The sequence below is a fragment of the Lonchura striata genome, chromosome 1 (assembly GCF_050655825.1).
Source record: "Lonchura striata isolate lonStrDom1 chromosome 1, ASM5065582v1, whole genome shotgun sequence".
Taxonomy (NCBI): domain Eukaryota; kingdom Metazoa; phylum Chordata; class Aves; order Passeriformes; family Estrildidae; genus Lonchura; species Lonchura striata.
The window spans coordinates 92,470,279-92,488,826 of NC_140703.1; the positions used below are offsets into that span (position 1 = coordinate 92,470,279).

The 18,548-nt window shown below is 43.2% G+C and overlaps 1 protein-coding gene across 2 annotated transcripts; it reads right to left on the bottom strand.

Annotated features, from left to right (window-relative positions):
- Positions 1–97: 97 nt before the first annotated feature.
- CHAMP1 (chromosome alignment maintaining phosphoprotein 1) lies at positions 98–11,839 on the bottom strand. 2 transcript variants are annotated; one of them, XM_021545570.3, is made up of 2 exons: positions 11,729–11,839; positions 98–3,777 (listed from the first exon to the last, which is right to left on the bottom strand). In XM_021545570.3, the coding sequence occupies exon 2, from the start codon at positions 3,713–3,715 to the stop codon at positions 878–880; it is 2,838 nt and encodes a 945-aa protein (XP_021401245.1). In that variant the 5' UTR covers positions 3,716–3,777; positions 11,729–11,839; the 3' UTR covers positions 98–877. The 2 variants fall into 2 exon arrangements, with proteins under 2 accessions (XP_021401245.1, XP_085414470.1); XM_085558344.1 differs by lacking the exon at positions 11,729–11,839 and adding an exon at positions 11,077–11,478.
- Positions 11,840–18,548: the final 6,709 nt, after the last annotated feature.

The window sequence follows — 18,548 nt, forward strand, 5'->3', positions numbered from 1 at the left end:
TAATTTTGCATCTCTTGTTGCAAAAGATACTTAAAAGATACTATGTTGAACACAAAGGTTTTGTTCTTGACTTGAACAAAAAAAATTATGGCCAACACCAGGTTGGATTTCTTTTTATTGTTAAAACATTAAAGCATAACATTTCACCAATTACAGGAAATTTAGGGGTTGTCTGACATTACAAACATCTGGATCATCAAGAGAAAGTGTTGAGCTATACACAGTTTGATGTTAATCTATCAATTTAATGGATATTAGTAAATAATTAAAACATGGCCAAAATACAGAATCACAAAATAAGTACCTTGACGCTTCTAAATCTGAGAGAAGTCAGAGAACTGAGTGCAATAAATTTCCAGCAAATATCTCTACACTCAATTACAACCTCAGGGCAGAATTATTCCAGGAATATTGGTAGTTCCTCATATTCTTGCACATTCACATTCAATTTAGTGAGAATTTTGATTTGAGAACTTGATAAAAACATTTTTAAAAATACAACAGTTAACAAATGTGAAAAAAGAAGTTGTCTTCACAGGAAAATACAGATTGCTTGCCACTCGAGTCCTTAATTGCCTATATGTTTTACAAATCTTTACAAAACTAATTTGTATCCATTTTGGTTTCAAAAACATAGTACATCTGAAAAATAAAATATGACTCTACTGATGGGTAATACAAAGACATGAACACGCATTCAAAATTACTTTCAAAAGTAAATCTTTTCAGTAATACAGCTATAAGACAAGTTAAACATAGTACAATAAACCATGCATCTTCTGACTTGTCAGATCAGCTAAACTACTCAGTTAACGTACAATAACACTTTTGAACACTTCGTAAATTCAGCTTTTCTAGCACAAGGGAAAAAAAACCATTAAATTTGTTCTTCAAGTGGTTCAAGGCTGTCCAAGTGTTTTTTAGGTGTATCATCACTATGACGGCTTTGGCAATGGGTTAAATGTTTCTTAAAGCCTCGGGGAAAATTTGATTCAAAATTACAACGGGGACACTTCAACAGACTTTGACCATGAGCTGCAACATGATTTTTAAGAAGAGACTCCAAGAGAAAAGCTTTGCCACATATTTTACATTTGTATGGGCTTTGAACATTATGCTTGTTAACTAAATGGTGCAAGACAGCACCTTTTTTCATTGCACGACAGCAACAAATTTTGCAGTAATACTTTCCCTTGCCACGCTTCATGTATTTTGCTATTTCTTCCTCAGAGATGAAAGCCTCTTTCTCTTCAGTAAACTGAAGCACACACTGTGGCTGCGTAGGCGTAGTTGCATCCATTTTGCTCTCTTTGCTGTAATCAGATGACTCCATATCATACTGCTCTTGATCACTGTTGGATTCTTGTTCCTTTATCTCCATTGAGTCCACCACTGGTTTTTCACACTCACTGCTATTTAGTTCAGAATCTGAGTTCTCCTGGTTTTCCTTCTTGGGCTTCTTTTTTGGGCATGAATATAACATGTGTTCAGGTGATTCTTTGGCTAATATTGATTGTTCATCCTGTGAGAATAAATCATCCAGTGGTTTCTGATCATCTAAACTGTGTGAGAGAAAGTCACTCTCACCAGACTCGCTAGGTGTTTGGGGCTCAGAAAAAAAGCCCGAAGCAGACTTGTGAGGCTCGGAAAACAGGATGTTCTTCTGGATTTCAGAAGGTACAGTAGTTTCAGCGTGTCTCTGGACATCAGAGGATAGAGCAGCAGCAGGCCTCTGCATCTCAGAAAATACAGCATGCTTTTGAACATCAGGGGAAACAGCAGATTTCTGGCAGTCTGTGAAAACAGCTTGCTTGAGTGTCTCAGGAGAAACAGGAGTAGGTTTCTGGGACTCAGTAAAGAGGCTGTGTTTCTGAACTTCAGGAGATGTGGATTTCTGAGACTCTAGAAAGGAAGTAGACTCCTGAACTTCAGACGAAATGGAAGTGAGTTTTTGGGCTTCAGAAAACAGGGCATGCTTCTGGACTTCAGAAGAAAGGAGAGCGGATTTTTGGGTTTCAGAACACAGAGTTTGTTTTTGACCTTCAGTAGAAATAGCAGAAGTAGACATCTGATTCTGGGGCTCAGAAAAGACAGCACGTTTCTGGACATCAGTAGAAGCAGTGGGATTGGATTTACGAGTCTCTGGGAACAACACTCTTTTCCGAGGTTCAGGGAAATGAGCCCGTTTCTGTATCTCAGATGAAGCAGCAGAAGTGGATTTCTGAGTTTCAGAAAAATACATAGATTTCCGTGCCTCAGAGAGTTTCCAAGATTCAGGAGATACTGAAACACCAGGCTTACGGACCTCAGGAAAGAAAGAAGGCTTCCAAGAGTCAGAGGAAACAGTGTGACTGGACTTTCGAAGCTCAGGAGAAACAGGGGGAGAATGCTTCCATGTGTCAGGGGACAGAACAGGTTTCCAGCCTTCAGGGTAAACAGATGAGATGGGTTTCCAGGGCTCAGAAGAAACAAGAGTAGACTTCTGAGATTCAGAAAAGAACGTAGACTTACAGGAATCAGAAACAAGCCTCCTAGGTTCTGGCAACACAACAGAACCAGGCCTTCGGGACTCAGGGGCAGACCTCCGGGATTCTACGGACACTGACATGGCAGGCTTTGAAGCCCAGGGAGAAACTGCAGAAGACTTCTGTACTTCATGAGGTGAAGACCTCCAGGGCTCAGGGGAAATGGTGGGACCAGGTCTCCATGACTCTGGCGAAACTGCAGAAGCAGGCCTCCGGCTTTCAGGAGAAGAAGCAGAAGCAGGCCTGCGCATTTGAGAGGGATGCCTCCGTGGCTCAGGAGACCCAGCTGGGGCATACCTCCGTGGTTCAGGGGACGCTTCTGGAGGAGGTTTCTTTGGCTCTGGTGACACAGCTGGGGAGTATCTGCGGGGTTCTGGAGACACGGCCGGAGAATGGCGCCGGGGCTCAGGTGATATGGCAGGGGAATGCCGACGGGGCTCTGGAGACGTTGCTGGGGAGTGCCGACGGGGCTCTGGCGACACGGCTGGGGCTGGCTTCTGTGGGTCAGGGGACACAGCAGGAGATGGCTTCTGTGGGTCAGGAGACATGACAGGAGATGGCTTCTGTGGGTCAGGAGACACAGCAGGAGATGGCTTCTGTGGGTCAGGAGACATAGATGAGGCTAACTTCTCCGGATCGGAAGATGTGGCCTGGGCTGACTTTTCTGGATCCGGAGACACGGTCTGGACTGACATCTCTGGCTCTGGGGAAGTCACCTGAGCAGACTTCTGGGGCTCTGGAGACACAGAAGGTTTCTGAAGCTTGGGGGAAACAACAGGTTCAGATTTGGGGAGGTCAGGAGAAAGGGCAGGTTTGAATGACTCAGGAGAAAGGGTAGGTTTCTGTGGCTCTAATGTGACACTTTCCTTGGATGAATCTGAATCTCCTTCTACCTGTTGCTCTTTCTGCTCTTCGTTCCACTTCTCAGGTGCTGCATGCTGTGCTTTGATGTGATAATATACATTGCAATACATCTTGCTGGTAAAGAAACATTTATGGCAGTGAAACAGTTTTGCACTTTTTTGATAAAAGATAAGTTTACCCAAACCAGCAGCATCCATTTCATCACAATACTCTGGGTGAACAGTACCCATATGAATTTGTATGTTTTCATAGTCAGTTCCCCTGAAGCTGCAGTAGTCACATTCCAACCGCTCTGTGGTTTTACGTAGGATCTGCAACATGTCCATTTTTTCTACAGGCAGTAACAGTTTCTACAACACTGCACCTTTTAAAGAGGATTTTTCAGGTCCTGCAATAAAGGAAAAAGATCTATATAGTTATCCGTCCATGTTAATTTCAACTCTGTCATTCCTAAATAACCTCATGGGCTTTTCTCTGCTCATCCCCCCTCCCTTTTTAGAAAGCATAAATTTTGCACAGATACTGACTACTTCACAGGGAAATCCAAACATAGGTGTCACCAACTCCTGAAAGTAATTTTACCTGAGTAAAACTTGAAAAACAAAAGTTTATATTTACCAATAGGCCTTCCTGTCTATGTAAAAAAAACTGGAAACAAATGATAAAAAAATAACCCAGGTGATGAAAAGCAAATTTTGAATTTCATTTGATAAATGTGACTTGTTTTCTCAGTTGTCTTCTCCTCCCATATTTGATGTGCTTTTATTGGCACTCTATTATTTACATTACATGTGCAAACTGAAAACAAAAAGTACTTTGGAAAGTACTTGAAACACTGCCACTGAGATGAGGCCATTTAAAAAAATGCATCTCCATCATTAAATTTCAAAACAAATCAGCAGTTTTTAACAAAGGCCAAAAAAATTCAAGAAAATAGCAGCCTAAAGCCTAGGCTGTTTTCATTGGTCGAATACTGACTTCCTTTCACTAATTATATGAAAAAAGATAATGCTGATCATAAAAACTTAATCTATTATGAAAACAACTTTTCCTGTTCCATTAGTTCATCTGTTGCCACAATAAAACCAAAAATACTATTCAAGAAAAACAGCAGGGTTTTTTTTCCCTGCTGGTAGTTAACAGTCTGCTGTATCTAAACATTGTTTTCTTCTCTCCAAAGATGGAAATTTCTCAAAATTAATGTTTTTGCAAGACTTAAAAAAGCCCAACATAACAACAACAACAAAAAACAAACAAAAAAGAACCCTCAAAAACCAACTAAAAATCCCCCGAATATAAATAGCTTTTAATGATTTGGTTAGACTCCCCTATTTCCATAAGAATTTAACCAGATTAGCTACTACAATAATCAGAAAACCAAGTCTAGCCACATTCTGTAAGTTATATTGACATAAAAGTGGAAGGTAAAAAGGACATTTAAGTGAAACGCACACACTTTTTTCTTGTAGGTTGAAATTAAACAGTTGTTACATTATTAATCATGCTAAGCTATCAACCTAATTTTGGGAGGACTTGTAAAACACTGCTTCAAAACACTCAAAATTGTTGTTTAATTTTAACATTAATTTACCTGTCTAAATATATATTAGACTAACAAGTCTAAAAATATGCATTCAAAGCAAGTTTTCTTAATTTATTCCTAAAGTACTTTCCCCCTGGTTTCTTATGGAAATGAGGCTTACACAAACACATTGCCCTACAGTCAATGCCAATCAAACCGGACAAAGCAATCCAGCCTCACTTTGCATTTCTACACCTTTCATGAAAATCAGGAACTAGAGAATGCAAGCAATGTCTCCACTGAGGCAGAATATGTCACAGCGACTTCTCTTTAGCCTCTCTACAAATAGTCTTGAAACATTCAGAGCAAGCAGTATCTGATTCAGCTTGTAATTAAGGAAAAGGGGAAGGAATTCAAAATACTACAGCAGTGAGTTGCTTTGGGCTTGTGGTAGAGACAGAATGGAAGCAAATTAGCAGTGCTGCTAAAGGATGAGATGGATACAGCAAAAAACCAGGAAAGAAAGATTGGCTGAGGAGCAGGAGGGCACAAATCCTTAAGAAATAGATGTTCACTAGCTCAGCTGCTTACAGAGCAACTCCTTTGTGTGCACTGTGCATACACACTTCACATTAAGTCACAGGAACAGGCAGATTTCCAACTAGGAAGCATGGTGGAACCACATATGGAGCTTTAAGAAAGATCCTGCTTTACAACCATGAGGCAAATGAACAGCATCTGACCACAGCCTAGCTACAAATGAGAAGTAATTACTCTGCTCTACAAACACTGACATGGAAGGGCCTTTAGGATGTAAGTTGCAGTTTCCCAGCACTGCTGGCAGCCATACAAAAGACACCCCAAATTGTAGCCCACACCATATTCAATGTTGACCCAAAACACTTCCCAACATCTTATAACAAATTTTTTATGTCTGTAAATGATGAAAACAAAACAGAAAGATGACAGCAGTGTTCAGTGGGCTGTATCTCTGCAACAGAAAATAACTTGGCAATTGTAAAAACCCACAGTGCATCATGTCTTAGTACTATAAAAGACCTTCAAATCTTTATGAACTACAGTTTATATTTAGTCTGCAGGACTCAGAACAATAGGAGGAAAGGAAAATTTAAATTTGAAAGCAAAAATTCCAGAATTGCTGATATGAGCGAAATAAAAAGGTTTTGATTTTTTTTAATCAAATCACAGCAGAACATAATTAGGACAATGAAGACATACTGCAGCAATCATGTTTTTAGACTTGAAAGGGAATTTGTCAATTCCAAAATTGGCTGTAATCCTGAATTACCCATTTTCTTTTCATTAGAAAACCAAAAAAAGGGCTTTTCTAATTTGAATTTATCACAGTTTATAACAAAGTTTACCAGACAATCTTTTCTACTCTCTTCATTATTTCCCAGCTCTTCACATGTCACCTGTTGGCCTTGCTGCAGTTTTTTGTTATTCACTGAACTACACTTCACCCCACCTCCCATCCTCTTCCTTCCTTCCAACCAGGAATCCTCTTTTATTCAATTCTACCTTACTTTATGATGAAAATTCCCACTTTCTTTCCAAATACAACAGTTAGAAAAAGTCAGTGGCTCCCAAATTCCACAAATTGTCCACATTGCTGCTAAGCTTTTTTGACCATGAGATTATTTTGGAACCAAAGAAATTACAGGCACAGTCCAAAAATCCAAAAGTCTTGACAGTCAAGCCTTTTGCATAAGAAATAACATTAAAGAGCTGAAGGCACTTTGTCTCACACTGCCATCACACACCATTTTTAGTTTTGTAACTCAACCCAGTGTATCTGGCAGTCACTGAAGTAACTGCCTCTTCTGCTGAAATCTCTATTTAATTGAGGCATCCTACTGAGCAAGACAACTCTTCATTATTGCAGCACCTTAGGCCACAAGCCATGGAATAGTAAATCTAGTTTTAGAATAGTTACTGAGATCAGTAACAAACTTAAACAGCGCTGAGCCCCTACTAACTCATGTTGTCAATTTACATTTGTTGAAACACTTCTGGAAGAATAAACTCTGAGATGTTGCTGGTCCGCTTAGCACAGATCTAAACAGCTAGTTTGAAAGATTTTCCTGTCAATCTTTCTCAATTTTGAGCTCCAGTGCTACTGTCTCTCCATGGTTTTGGTTGCTGTCCTCCTGTGTACTCAGGTTTATCACACAGATGATTCTGCTCCATACTGTTCTTTGCCATCAGCTCCTGCATCAGAACTTGTTCTGCACTGGATCCTGGCTTGCCTAGTTGGGTGAAAGTGTGAGGAACAACATGTCACCGTTTTCTAACGAGTCCCACACCAGTAGAACCAGCCCGCCTAGAAACCATATGCTCAGTAATGGGGTCCCCATGGCCCTGGTCCTGCATGAACTGTGATGTAATCTGTGCTCAGCAGCATCTTTTTGGCAACACAGAGAGACAGACCACGCTCCTTCTGTGTAAATGAATGATTACAGACATTAAAGGGAACTAGCTCTGTGCTGCTGCAAATCAAACCCATAAAAAGGTTTTATTAAATAAATAGTGTGATTTTGTCAGGGTGCTCCATGTGCACTGCAGAGACCTAGACCAAGTACTAAATCACAATATCATTCAAGTCCTCTGAAGCTCTTTGAGTAAAAGTATGAATTTCAGGACAAAGATCAAATTGTCATGAGAGACAATGGAGAGCAACAGCTTCTCCATTAAACAAATCAGAAGACAGATGGTCACTGGAGTATCTCTCAAGACTTCTTGAATACTTCTAGGAGGACAAAGAAGCTGCCACCTCTGCAAGTACACATAACTGCTGTGCAGACCTCAGGCCACTTTGTTCAGTTGAACACTCTGCCAGGCTGTAACTGTTTTGTAAAAAGGACACCTGAGCATCCCCCTATTCAAACTCTCAGGTAACAGCATGTGCAGTGCAGCAGTGGCTATAACTGAGGCTGTGCTGCATGCTACTGTAATACTACAAAGCACAACACATTCCTTAGTTGCTCTTTCTGCATTCCCTACTACTTTTCTCACTTTCCATGGATGCAACATGAGAAAACAAATACACATGCAGCCAAACAGAACACACTACAACCGAAGCAGAAGCCTGAAGCCCAGCATTTATGCCTGTCCTGCATCCACATGCTGCCTTCAAGACAAAATACTGTGATTCAACTAAGATTCTGTGGCTTGCAATACTAAATTTTAACTTAAGGCAGCCAAGACTCATTCAGAATCTTCCTAAGACAAGACATTTCCCACTGAAATCTACCTGAACAGGTAAGTGCTTCTGGCTAAAAGCTCACTATATATCCTCAGGTAGCAAGCACTGTGACAGCATCAGAACCAACTCAGCTCTTAGCTGGCTTGAAGTGACACAGATCAATGTCCATCACGCAGTTCAAAGCTGCCTGAAGAGACACAAATCTCAGCAGTGGACCACTGGTCCCTACTGCTGCTCCATCAGCCACCTCTCCCAACACCTCTTCTTTCAGGCATGTTTAGAACTTATACCCAGAGGTTCCTACCACCAACTCTCTCCTCTCTTCACTGAGATGCTGAAGATCCTTACACCAGCTCCTGTCCCCTACACTGCAGTTCTAGCCATAATCTCCTCCACCAGAGAAAAAACAGAAAAACAGCATGGGGAAAGGACTGGCAATGAGGGCATGTAATCCACCTGAGAAAAGAACAACCATCAACTGTTTTTCTTGATTTGTTCTCAGCAGTCAAAAGGCTAAAGTCATGATTTGGCAGAAAGAAGAAGTATCCAGGAAGTCAAAGGCAGTGAGAAAACCACAAATTCAACCAAAAGTTGGTTATGAGTATCACAAGGCAGCCACAGAGCGGAGTCAAACACCGTCAGAAGTTTCTGCTGAGCTAATGTTGAACTGAGCAATAGGAGTGTCCCAAGCTAATGCACAGAGAGGAGAGACCTCCTGATGTCCTCCCAGCCAACACATCCAGCCATGTCAGAGATGGTCCCTGGATTCTGCACCCATCTTCCACAAGGATCCCAGTTAAGATTAAGCCATACTTCCTACAGCCTCTCAAAAACGTCCCAGTGGAAGAGAAGCAGAAAAATGCAGAGGAGATACCTATACATAAGAAGGAATCCATGCAAGTGTTGGTACAACATGACTCTGGCAGCAAACAAGGATGTCTATACATTTTAACTCCATTCCAATTTCACAGCTACAAATCTTCCAATCACTCCTGGTAATTTTTAATAAACACATTCTACACTTAGAATTGCAACAGTTAATATATACTAGTTTTTTATATACTGCATTTTTCCTTTACTGAAGATAAGCTGTGACTGTCCAAGGGAAGCAACAAAGGGCTCAAAGCTAAAGATCTAGACTCTCAGTGAGCACAGAGAATTAGACTGCTTTCTACATTACATGAAGAAATTCAGAGCACAGCAACAAGTAGTCTGCTACATCATTGTGTCTTGGTTCTCAGGGGCAGAAGAATATATAACTCTTTCCTCTCAGAAGAATATATAACCCTTTCCTCTCAATGAAGCCTGGTGAAACAGAAGCAGAGAGAGAACATGCAACATGCTTTAATGACACCAACACAGCTGGGAAAATGACCCAGAAGAAAGCCCTGTGATTTTCTGCAATGTGCTACAACCACACATAAGATTCCCTATACCAGTCACTGCGCAGGAAGGATCACTGTTGGCTTTCATCAGCCTTGGAAGTTTCTTGCAGACTAACAGCTCAGTCACAACCTCTGTCAGTGAGGAGGGTCAACAGCAAATTTGTTCTCAGAAAAAGAAAGCTGAGGTAAGTGAGATACAGCATCATCATTGCCTCTGATAGCAGGAACAGATCCAGACTTTTGCTGGGTTTAAGCAAAAGGAAAAATTACATGTTCTTGCAGTGCCAAAAAGTAAATGGCAGTTTGGTGGCAGCATGACACTTCTCTTGAAGCTACATCCCTGTATTGTGACTGACAAAGAGAAGTTTAGCTCCCAGAGGAAGCTGCACACAAACACCCCACCGTGGGGCAGAGCAGGCACTTCACAGTGCACTAGGCAGGTACGGGCATCACTTCCAAGGCACCATGAACAAGACAGGCAGCCCTGTGCTCTTGCTAGTCCAGAAGCATCCACAGTATCTGACTACAACCTCACATCTGAACTCCCAGCTATCAGCCAATCTACTCAGGCTAAGCTCCACCAGCAACAATTGCTGAACAAGGTCTTTAAAATTACACATCTACACAAGGCACAAACACTCTGACCCAACCAGCCACTGAAACAGCAAGGAATGCTAAGAACGTGAGAGCCACAAGTTCCAGGAAGGAAATGCTGCATTATGAAGTTCCATGTTTCCAGGAAAGGTTCAAGTCAGGAGAGATCTACAAAGTGACAATACTTGATACACATACAGATGACTTAAGAAAAACAAACCACCTAGAACTGCAACAATTTTGCAATATTTCAATCTTTGTGAAGAGAATGACAAGTCTACACAACATTAGCTCTTGATAGAAGATCTATCAACAGTCAAAATTGCAGAGTAAAATCAGTATACCTTCGACAGATTCAAGACAGAAGAAATTAATTCCATGTACTGCTTCTACAGCTTTCTAATTCCAAATTCACAATTCCACTTCCAGTTGGCTTCCAAAAATGCCCCCAAAAACATTACTGTCGCAGTGCTGTACCTGAGCTAATGAAGTGCCACTAGACCCACTAGAGCATAACAATCTAGTCAAGATCTGAATTAGGGTCGTGAAACTTAGTAACATGCTAAGAATTCCATTAACACTACCCTGAAAGAATATGGAGTTCAAGGGAAGATTACAGAAGAGAAATGTGAAATCCAAAGTTTCTATATTCCTCACTTGCAAAAAATTCATAGAATCGTTTAGGTTGGAAAAGACCTCTGAGATCATCAAGCTCCAACCTATGACTGAACACCACCTTGTCAAGTAGACCATGGCACTCAGTGCCACATCCAGTCTTTCCTTAAAAAGCTTCAGGGACAGTGACTCCAACACCACTCTGGACAGTCCATTCCAATGTCTAATCACTTTCGCAGTGAAGAAATTCTTCCTAATGTCCAGTCTAAACCTCCGTTGGTGCAATTTAAGATTATGTCCTCTCGTCCTGTCACTTGTTGCCTGGGAGGAGAGGCCGACCCTCACCTGGCTACACGCTCCTTTCTCGCGGTTGCAGAGCGCTAAGGTCCCTCCTGAGCCTCCTGCTCTCCAGGCGGGACAAGCCCAGCTCCCTGAGCCGCTCCTCACAGGACCTGTCTCCAGAAGTGCCGTGAGCCTTGGCTCTGCACCTGCTCCTCTGCTCCCACGTGCGACGCAGCCGCTCCCGGCAGCTATTTCTGTCACCGGGGAAGGGCCCGGTCCCGGCGGGGACACGTCCCGTGCCGAACTCGCTATCCCGGCACAGCGGACCGGCGGCGTGCTCCTCCTGCTCCTCGCTCCGCCGGCATCACTCTAACTTTCCTGCGGGAAGGGGGTGCCTGAGGGCTCGGCTTTCCCGGCTCCCCGCTGCCCGGCCCTCCCGGGGCCGCACCCCCGGGGCCGGGGCCACGCCGCCCGCCCGTTCATGCCGCCGCGGCGGGCGCTCTCCCTCGCCGCCTCCGCTCTCCCTCTTCGCTCCCGTGCGCGGCCCCACCGGTTTTGTTCCCCCCGCGCCGGCACCGCCAGCCGCCGCCGCCCCCCGCGCGGCGGGGGCTGGACAAGGGGAAGGCCCAGGCCCGACGCCCAGGGGGAGGGAGGGGAGCGCGGCGGGCCCGGGCGGCGGGAGCGGGGCCGAGCGGGACGCGGCGGCGGCACTCACCGTTCGGCACTCCGGGACGGCGGGCGCGGGCCGGGGGGGCCGGGCCGGGCTCCCCCCGCCAATGGCGGCGGCGGCGGCGGCGGGAGGCGGGGCCGGGTCACGTGCCGCGGCGGCGGCGGCGGGGCCGGGGGCGGGGCCGCGCTCCGCGCCCGCCGGCAGGGGGCGCTGCGCACGGGGCCCGGCCGCGTCCGGGAGCCCGCGGGGCTCGTCCGGCGCGGGGAGAGTTCCAGAGCCGCAGAAACACCGAGTCACAAAGCCACAAAAAGGCTGCAAAACACCTCCGAGGTCCTCCACTTGATCAAGCACCACCGTGTCAACGGGGCCATGGCCCTCGGGGCCGTGTCCAGTTTTCCTTAAACGCCTCCAGGGACGGTGACTCCACCACCTTGCTGGGCAGCCCATTCCAAAAACCAGCCACCCTCTGAGTACAGAAATTCTTCCTAAAATCCAGCCCAAAAATCCCTTGATGCCGTTTAAGGCTGTGTTCTCTCATCCTGTCGCTGGTGGCCTGTGAGAAGAGCCTGACCCCAGCCTGCGGCAGCTCCTTTCAGGTGTTGCAGTGGTGGCAAGGTCTCCCTGAGCCTCCTCTTCCCCAGGCTGAGCAGCCCCAGCTCCCTCAGCCGCTCCCTGCAGGACACCTCCATCGCTCTTCCCCGGATCTGCCATTAGCATCCTTCCCCAAATGTGTGCAGGGCTCTAGGTGTGGGCTCTGCACAGCCAAATAGGCCACACCTCAGGAACTGTGTGTCCAGTTCTAGACACCTCAATTCAGGAATTGCTTTTTGTCTTTTGGGTTTAGCTGTGCATTTTGTCTGTAATGAAAGAATGAAAGAGTTACAGAATCACAGAACCAATTAAGTTGGACCTCTGAAATCAACTCCAACCTGTGAATGAGCACCCGCATGTCAACCTGTCCATTTTTTCCTTAAACATCTCCAGGGACAGTTACTCCCCGGAGGTGTTTAAGGAAACACTCTCTGGAGGCTGAGGGGCATTTTGTTAAGACAGAAGCTGAGGATAACCCAGGTTCTTGTTACTAGATCCCTTGGGGGACGTTAGTGTGAAACAATACTGAATGATCAGTAGTTGTAAATAAACAATGTAGGTTTTATTATAGAACAACTTGGCTGCAAAGGAAAACAGGTATGGAGCTGTTTGGGTGGTTATTATCTATAGTAATACAACATGAAAGCATTGCAATGTGAAAGTGCAACATCACCCAAGGACACATACAAGGGGAAAGAAAGAAAGGACAAAGGAAAGAAGAAAAAGGAAAGGAAAGAAGGAAAGAGGAAAGGAAAGGAAAGGAAAGGAAAGGAAAGGAAAGGAAAGGAAAGGAAAGGAAAGGAAAGGAAAGGAAAGGAAAGGAAAGGAAAGGAAAGGAAAGGAAAGGAAAGGAAAGGAAAGGAAAGGAAAGGAAAGGAAAGGAAAGGAAAGGAAAGGAAAGGAAAGGAAAGGAAAGGAAAGGAAAGGAAAGGAAAGGAAAGGAAAGGAAAGGAAAGAAGGAAAGGAAAGGAAAGGAAAGGAAAGGAAAGGAAAGGAAAGGAAAGGAAAGGAAAGGAAAGGAAAGGAAAGGAAAGGAAAGGAAAGGAAAGGAAAGGAAAGGAAAGGAAAGGAAAGGAAAGGAAAGGAAAGGAAAGGAAAGGAAAGGTGAGGATCTCACCACCCTAAGCCTCACAGTAAGACTTGATTACTGTCCAGCGATTGTGGTCAAAGTGGTGGTCAGGTGATGGACGAAGTCCCGAAGAAGTGGTGGGGATGAATCTGCGGAACACATAATCTCTTGGGTTTATATTCACTCTGGTTCAAGTAAATATAAATCAGGTGCCTTCTCAGGACCAGGGAGCTTCATGTAATACTGTAGATCATGGTGCAGTTGAATCAGTTTGCCCCATTATGTCCCATCAGCAGAGATGAACCTGCTCTGGTCACACTTGAGTTCCCTGGCATTTCCAGGGGGAGGAGGGCAAGCCCCACAGCCCAGTGGTTTGTGCAAGGAAGCACAGCTTGGCACGACAAGGGGCACAATTCTCTCCACTGGATCCAGCGCTTATCTCACTCTCAGCCCATCATTCACCCTGTGCCTTATCAGATCAGAGGTTTAGCCATTACACAACTAAAAGTTCACCTACTCCCTGTCAACCAAGCACCCTGGCATCTCCACAAATGAAGAATGTTTTGAGTCATTGTCTCTTAATAGTTCCGTCTCTCACACATCCTCATTGCTCTCTACATCTTCTAGAGGAGAGAAGCAGAGGGAAAGATGCTAAGCTTTTCTCCTTGGTACCCACTGAGAGGATAGGTAGGGATGGCTCAGAGCTCCTTCAGGCAAGGTTCGGGCTGTAGGTTTGGGCTGTAGGTTCGGCAGCATTTCCTTACCAAGAGGGCGGCTCTGTGACAGGCAGCATTCAGCAGTGATCTGTTACATCCCCCGGCTGCTTGGATAGAAGCAGGATTTTTCACCAGTCATATCTAAGTTTCCAACAAAATCAATCCTGCCCATGCTCTGAAAATGTAGTGGAAGTGTAGTGATTAACTACAATTACTGATTGATGAGGAATTTATTTATTTTTTCCACATCTAGATGCCATGGAGAAATCTAGCACTGCAGGCTAGATACCCTCCAGGTGTTCTGTGTAGTCACGTCCCAGGCTCATATCTCTTTAACTACAGGTTATACATTTATCATTGGGGATTGTGGTTTTCCATGACTAACAAAACCCAACTGGTCGACTCTATCCAAATCTGCAGCTAAGAATATTATTGCTACTTATCCCCTTGTACTTGCATTTTATCTGCTTTTTATTACTCAAAATGCTGACTCCTGCTTTGTTCATTCATGGAAATAGCTGTAAAGTCAACCCAAGGCCAACTAATAACCTGTAATTTTCACTTGATCCTGAACTTGTCATCTCTTTCTGATTTGCCAGTGCTTTCATTCATCTTACAGTTTTAAAATTAATTTCCAGCTACTGTAGTTAATTATTTCCATTGAGAATGGAATCAAACACTTAATTAAATTTCAGATAAACCTGGTGTACCCCATTTATTAGGTTTCTTCTTAGACAGACTAAGTAAACTTCTTCCATGCTATTGTTACCTGTAAGTGATTTGGAGTACTTGGAGGATTTCCTTTCAACCTAGTGAAGAAGTTCTCTCAAAGGAGGTTATGAAATCCCACAGAGATTTTTTTTTTTCTGGATTATCAATTACAGAGCATAGGTAAAGAACACATCTCAACTAACTGCAGTGAATAACTTTTTTTAAATAGACTTTTTTTTTTACTGTATGGTTATACTTTCTTTTTTTAACTTGTTTAGAACTTTTTTTCCTTTACATCTAGGGATTAAATTTGATTTATGAAATCATGCTAAAGTTTCATAAGTCTCCCCCCTTTCGGTTATATTATTGTGAAAAACACTTGAATATCATTTGCAGTTCTAGATTTTTTTTTTTTAATAAGCAACATGCAAAAATTTACCATATCCACTGGTGAAATCTCTCAGTAAAAATGCCAGCAGGCTTTTGAAGGCATGGAGTTTAATCATCCAAGACAGCTATTTTTTCATTCAATTCCTTCCCGTAGGCTTCTAAATTACTTTCTGAAATGGCCTTTTGCTTATTATGCATTAGTAACTGTAACAAATACAGCAATGAATGTTACCTAACAGTGTAGCTAGGGAGATCACAATTCATTGGAGATACATCTAAATACCCCTGGTTATATTTTTACCTTATGTAACATATTCACAAATGTTTTCCTCCTTGTTATTTGATCCCTGATTTAGGAACTTTAAAGTTCCCAATATATAAGCAACTTTAATCTTTGTATTTCAGGATGTTTTTAAATGTTAAGGAAACAAGACTGAGCCTTTTCAGCCCTGAAAATGTTTCCATTTCTCCTTTGATATCCTGATTTTCTTGACTGAATGCCTGAGAACATAATTGTACACATACTCTTGTTTCTGGATGCTGATGACCTTCAACAGCTGTCAAAACTGTGCAAGAACTTCCAGCAGGTAATGTCATATATTGGTGCCATATTCAAGTTTATTGTTAAGAAACAAGGTGAGATGGAACTTCTCTTCAGTTTCATCCAGCAGAAACATCTGTGTTTCTACACAGCCAGGTATAGGGAGCAGCACAACACACACATACCTGAGCACAGATCAGTAGTAACAGGCCAAGGCCTCCACGTTTGGAGGACAGTCTGAAGCCAAACGCTCTGTCTGGCCAGCTGGAGCCTACCAGAATTACTTTTCAATCTGTTCACTAGTGTTTGCAACTGAGATCCTGACAGAAAAAAAAAAAACTAGAACACCAATACCAGTAAAGACCCAGCCCTTGCCCACCCCCTTTCGACTTCTATGCAGAATCTTCATATTTGATTCTAGACTATATCAACATTTTTAAGAGAAGGGGAAAAATAATTGCCTATTTCTGCATGTTTCGTATCTTCTGCCTTCTGCATATGCTGGGAGCCATTTATGGATCTTGCATGGACCATGAGTCTATGTGCCATTTTTGCTAATCTTTACCCTTTTGGAGTGTGTTGGACAATTTTTTTTTTTTAATAATCCAGGCTTAATTGGAATTGAGCAAAGAGCACTGGAGTACATCTTGTGTGTTTGTGTCAATTTGAATCAACATACTGTAATATTTATGTGATAGTAATGAGCCTCTGATAGTATTTACATTTCTGTAGATGGGATATGAAAATGGCGCATATTCAGGAGATCAGGTGTGGCCTAATGAAGTGTAAATCACAAAATATATCTGGAAAATATTTAATTTTTAGTTATGGAACAATGAAGACATTTGGGAGAGAGTTTAACTGCTAAGAGGGAAACCAGCACTTAGTAAGATGACATTTTCAGTCTTCAAGAACTTCAATGAAGTTCTTCTTAACAGTTGGAGAAAGGACCCTCTTAACAAGTGGAGACACAAAAGACAGAGTGAATGCATCTAAGTCACTTAGAAATTATCAGGTAAGATCCTGGATTCCCATTTGTTTCAGATATTTTTTCTTTCTAATGAAACAGTTATAAATAAGTATCTTGAGAATTTTACTTCTCTCCTCTCATCATGTAATACTCAAACAGCATCACCAACTCACAAGTAATTTTCCCCAGATTTTCAACATTCCATCAAGTTTGGGGTTTCTTTTTTAGGCATATTTTATTCTGATGTTCAGTATTATTTTGTGCCCAGTGAGTGGGTTTTGTCATGTTCGTATTTCAGGCTTTTGTTTGGGCTGTTCAGGACTAAGACTGCAAATAAATGCCAGCAGAGAAACTGCCTTCAGCATGAAGAGTAGTGTTGGCTTAACCATGGATGGGCCTCCAAAGACTCTCAAAAACAACTTTCAGCCATTTGGTTTTAAATCAAAAGAAGCAACAGAATGTATTTATAAACTGAATGTGAAGTTGTCAGTACAATGTTTGGAGTTGAATAAGCTTCTCTTTAGCAACAAGCACAAATGCAGGGATTTTTACAGAATATTTACATTCCACATCAGTTTCCAGTAACACAATAGATCACGATAGAATGGAGCCCAATCTCCATTTGACAGACAGAGTGATTTCCATCTTCCTAAATGTCAATGACCTTGGAATTCAATAAGAAACAGGGCAACAGAAATTTGGTGAAGCTCTATATATGTAGAACATTATATTTGAAAAGCAAGAAAACAGATGGCACTGAAGTCAGCTGTGATGCAACCAGACACAATTCCCATTCTGTGGGGATGCTGTCTCTACTTTCAGCTAAGCTGAATTTGCAAAACAAAGTTACTATTGTGGCAATGAAGCTCTCACGCCACGATGAGTTTGCACAAAGGCAGGCAGCAAGCCTGCATTTATTTGATGTCATCGGGAGAAGCATAAAAGACAAGTGAGCACAAAGCAGGTGGCAGCTCCTCCACAAGGGAAGCAAGCTCAGGGCCTGCTGCATTCCTGTGCAGGAGACATTGGAGCAGGGACTTGGAAATGTATTTGCTGCTTTAGCCATTGTATTTTGCAGCATTCCCATGAGGTACATGCTTGATTCCAGTGGGCAGTCTTCCCTGCAGATATGGCTGCACAAGTTCCCATCCCAAACCTGATTCCTGTTTCCACAGGCACAGGCTGTCCTGCTGGCACTGCCCAAGTTGACCATGAGCGCAGAGAGGGGAAGCTCAGTGGTGATGTTTTCTCTGTTTTAGGAGGGGTCACACTGTAGCAGAGAACCTGCAGACACTACTCCCATGCACCCTGGGCTCCCGGTGTTCCTGGGGCTGCCTTGCTGTTCCTGTCTCTCCTGAGCTACTTGCGGCAGGTGTAGTTGGCCATAGCAATGCTCAGATCCTGCTGATGGTGGCAGCAGATCCTGCTGATACTGCCCCTCTCAGATGTGGCAAGAGAAGATGCCAATACCTGCTGTGTAAGAGAGGTTGCCCCAAGGGTTCCAAGAGTGGCACTGCCAAGCCATCAGGCAGCTTGGGATGCAGCTCAGGATGCAGCTGCATGCAGATGTTGACTACGGCACTCTCCACATGCAAATTTGGATGTCCTGAATATTCCTTCTATGTGAATATCTAAGTCAAAGGGTAGATTCTGTCTCTGCCTCTTTGGGCAGGAGCCTGCATTCACAAGAACACAACAATTTGTCAAAAGGCTGCAGGAATTTCTTGACCTGATCTCCAGCTTGATCTGATGGACACAAGTGTTTAGCACTAACAGTTTTTACTGAGATGAGGTTTAAATAACAAGACCCAAATGGAAAAAATACTGCAAAATACTGCAAAATTCCTGTGTTTTGTTAGTTCTCTGTGACACTGTCA

Coding starts and splice junctions, on each gene's coding strand:
- CHAMP1 (XM_021545570.3), bottom strand. CDS start 3,715: ATGGACATGTTGCAGATCCTACGTAAAACCACAGAGCGGTTGGAATGT.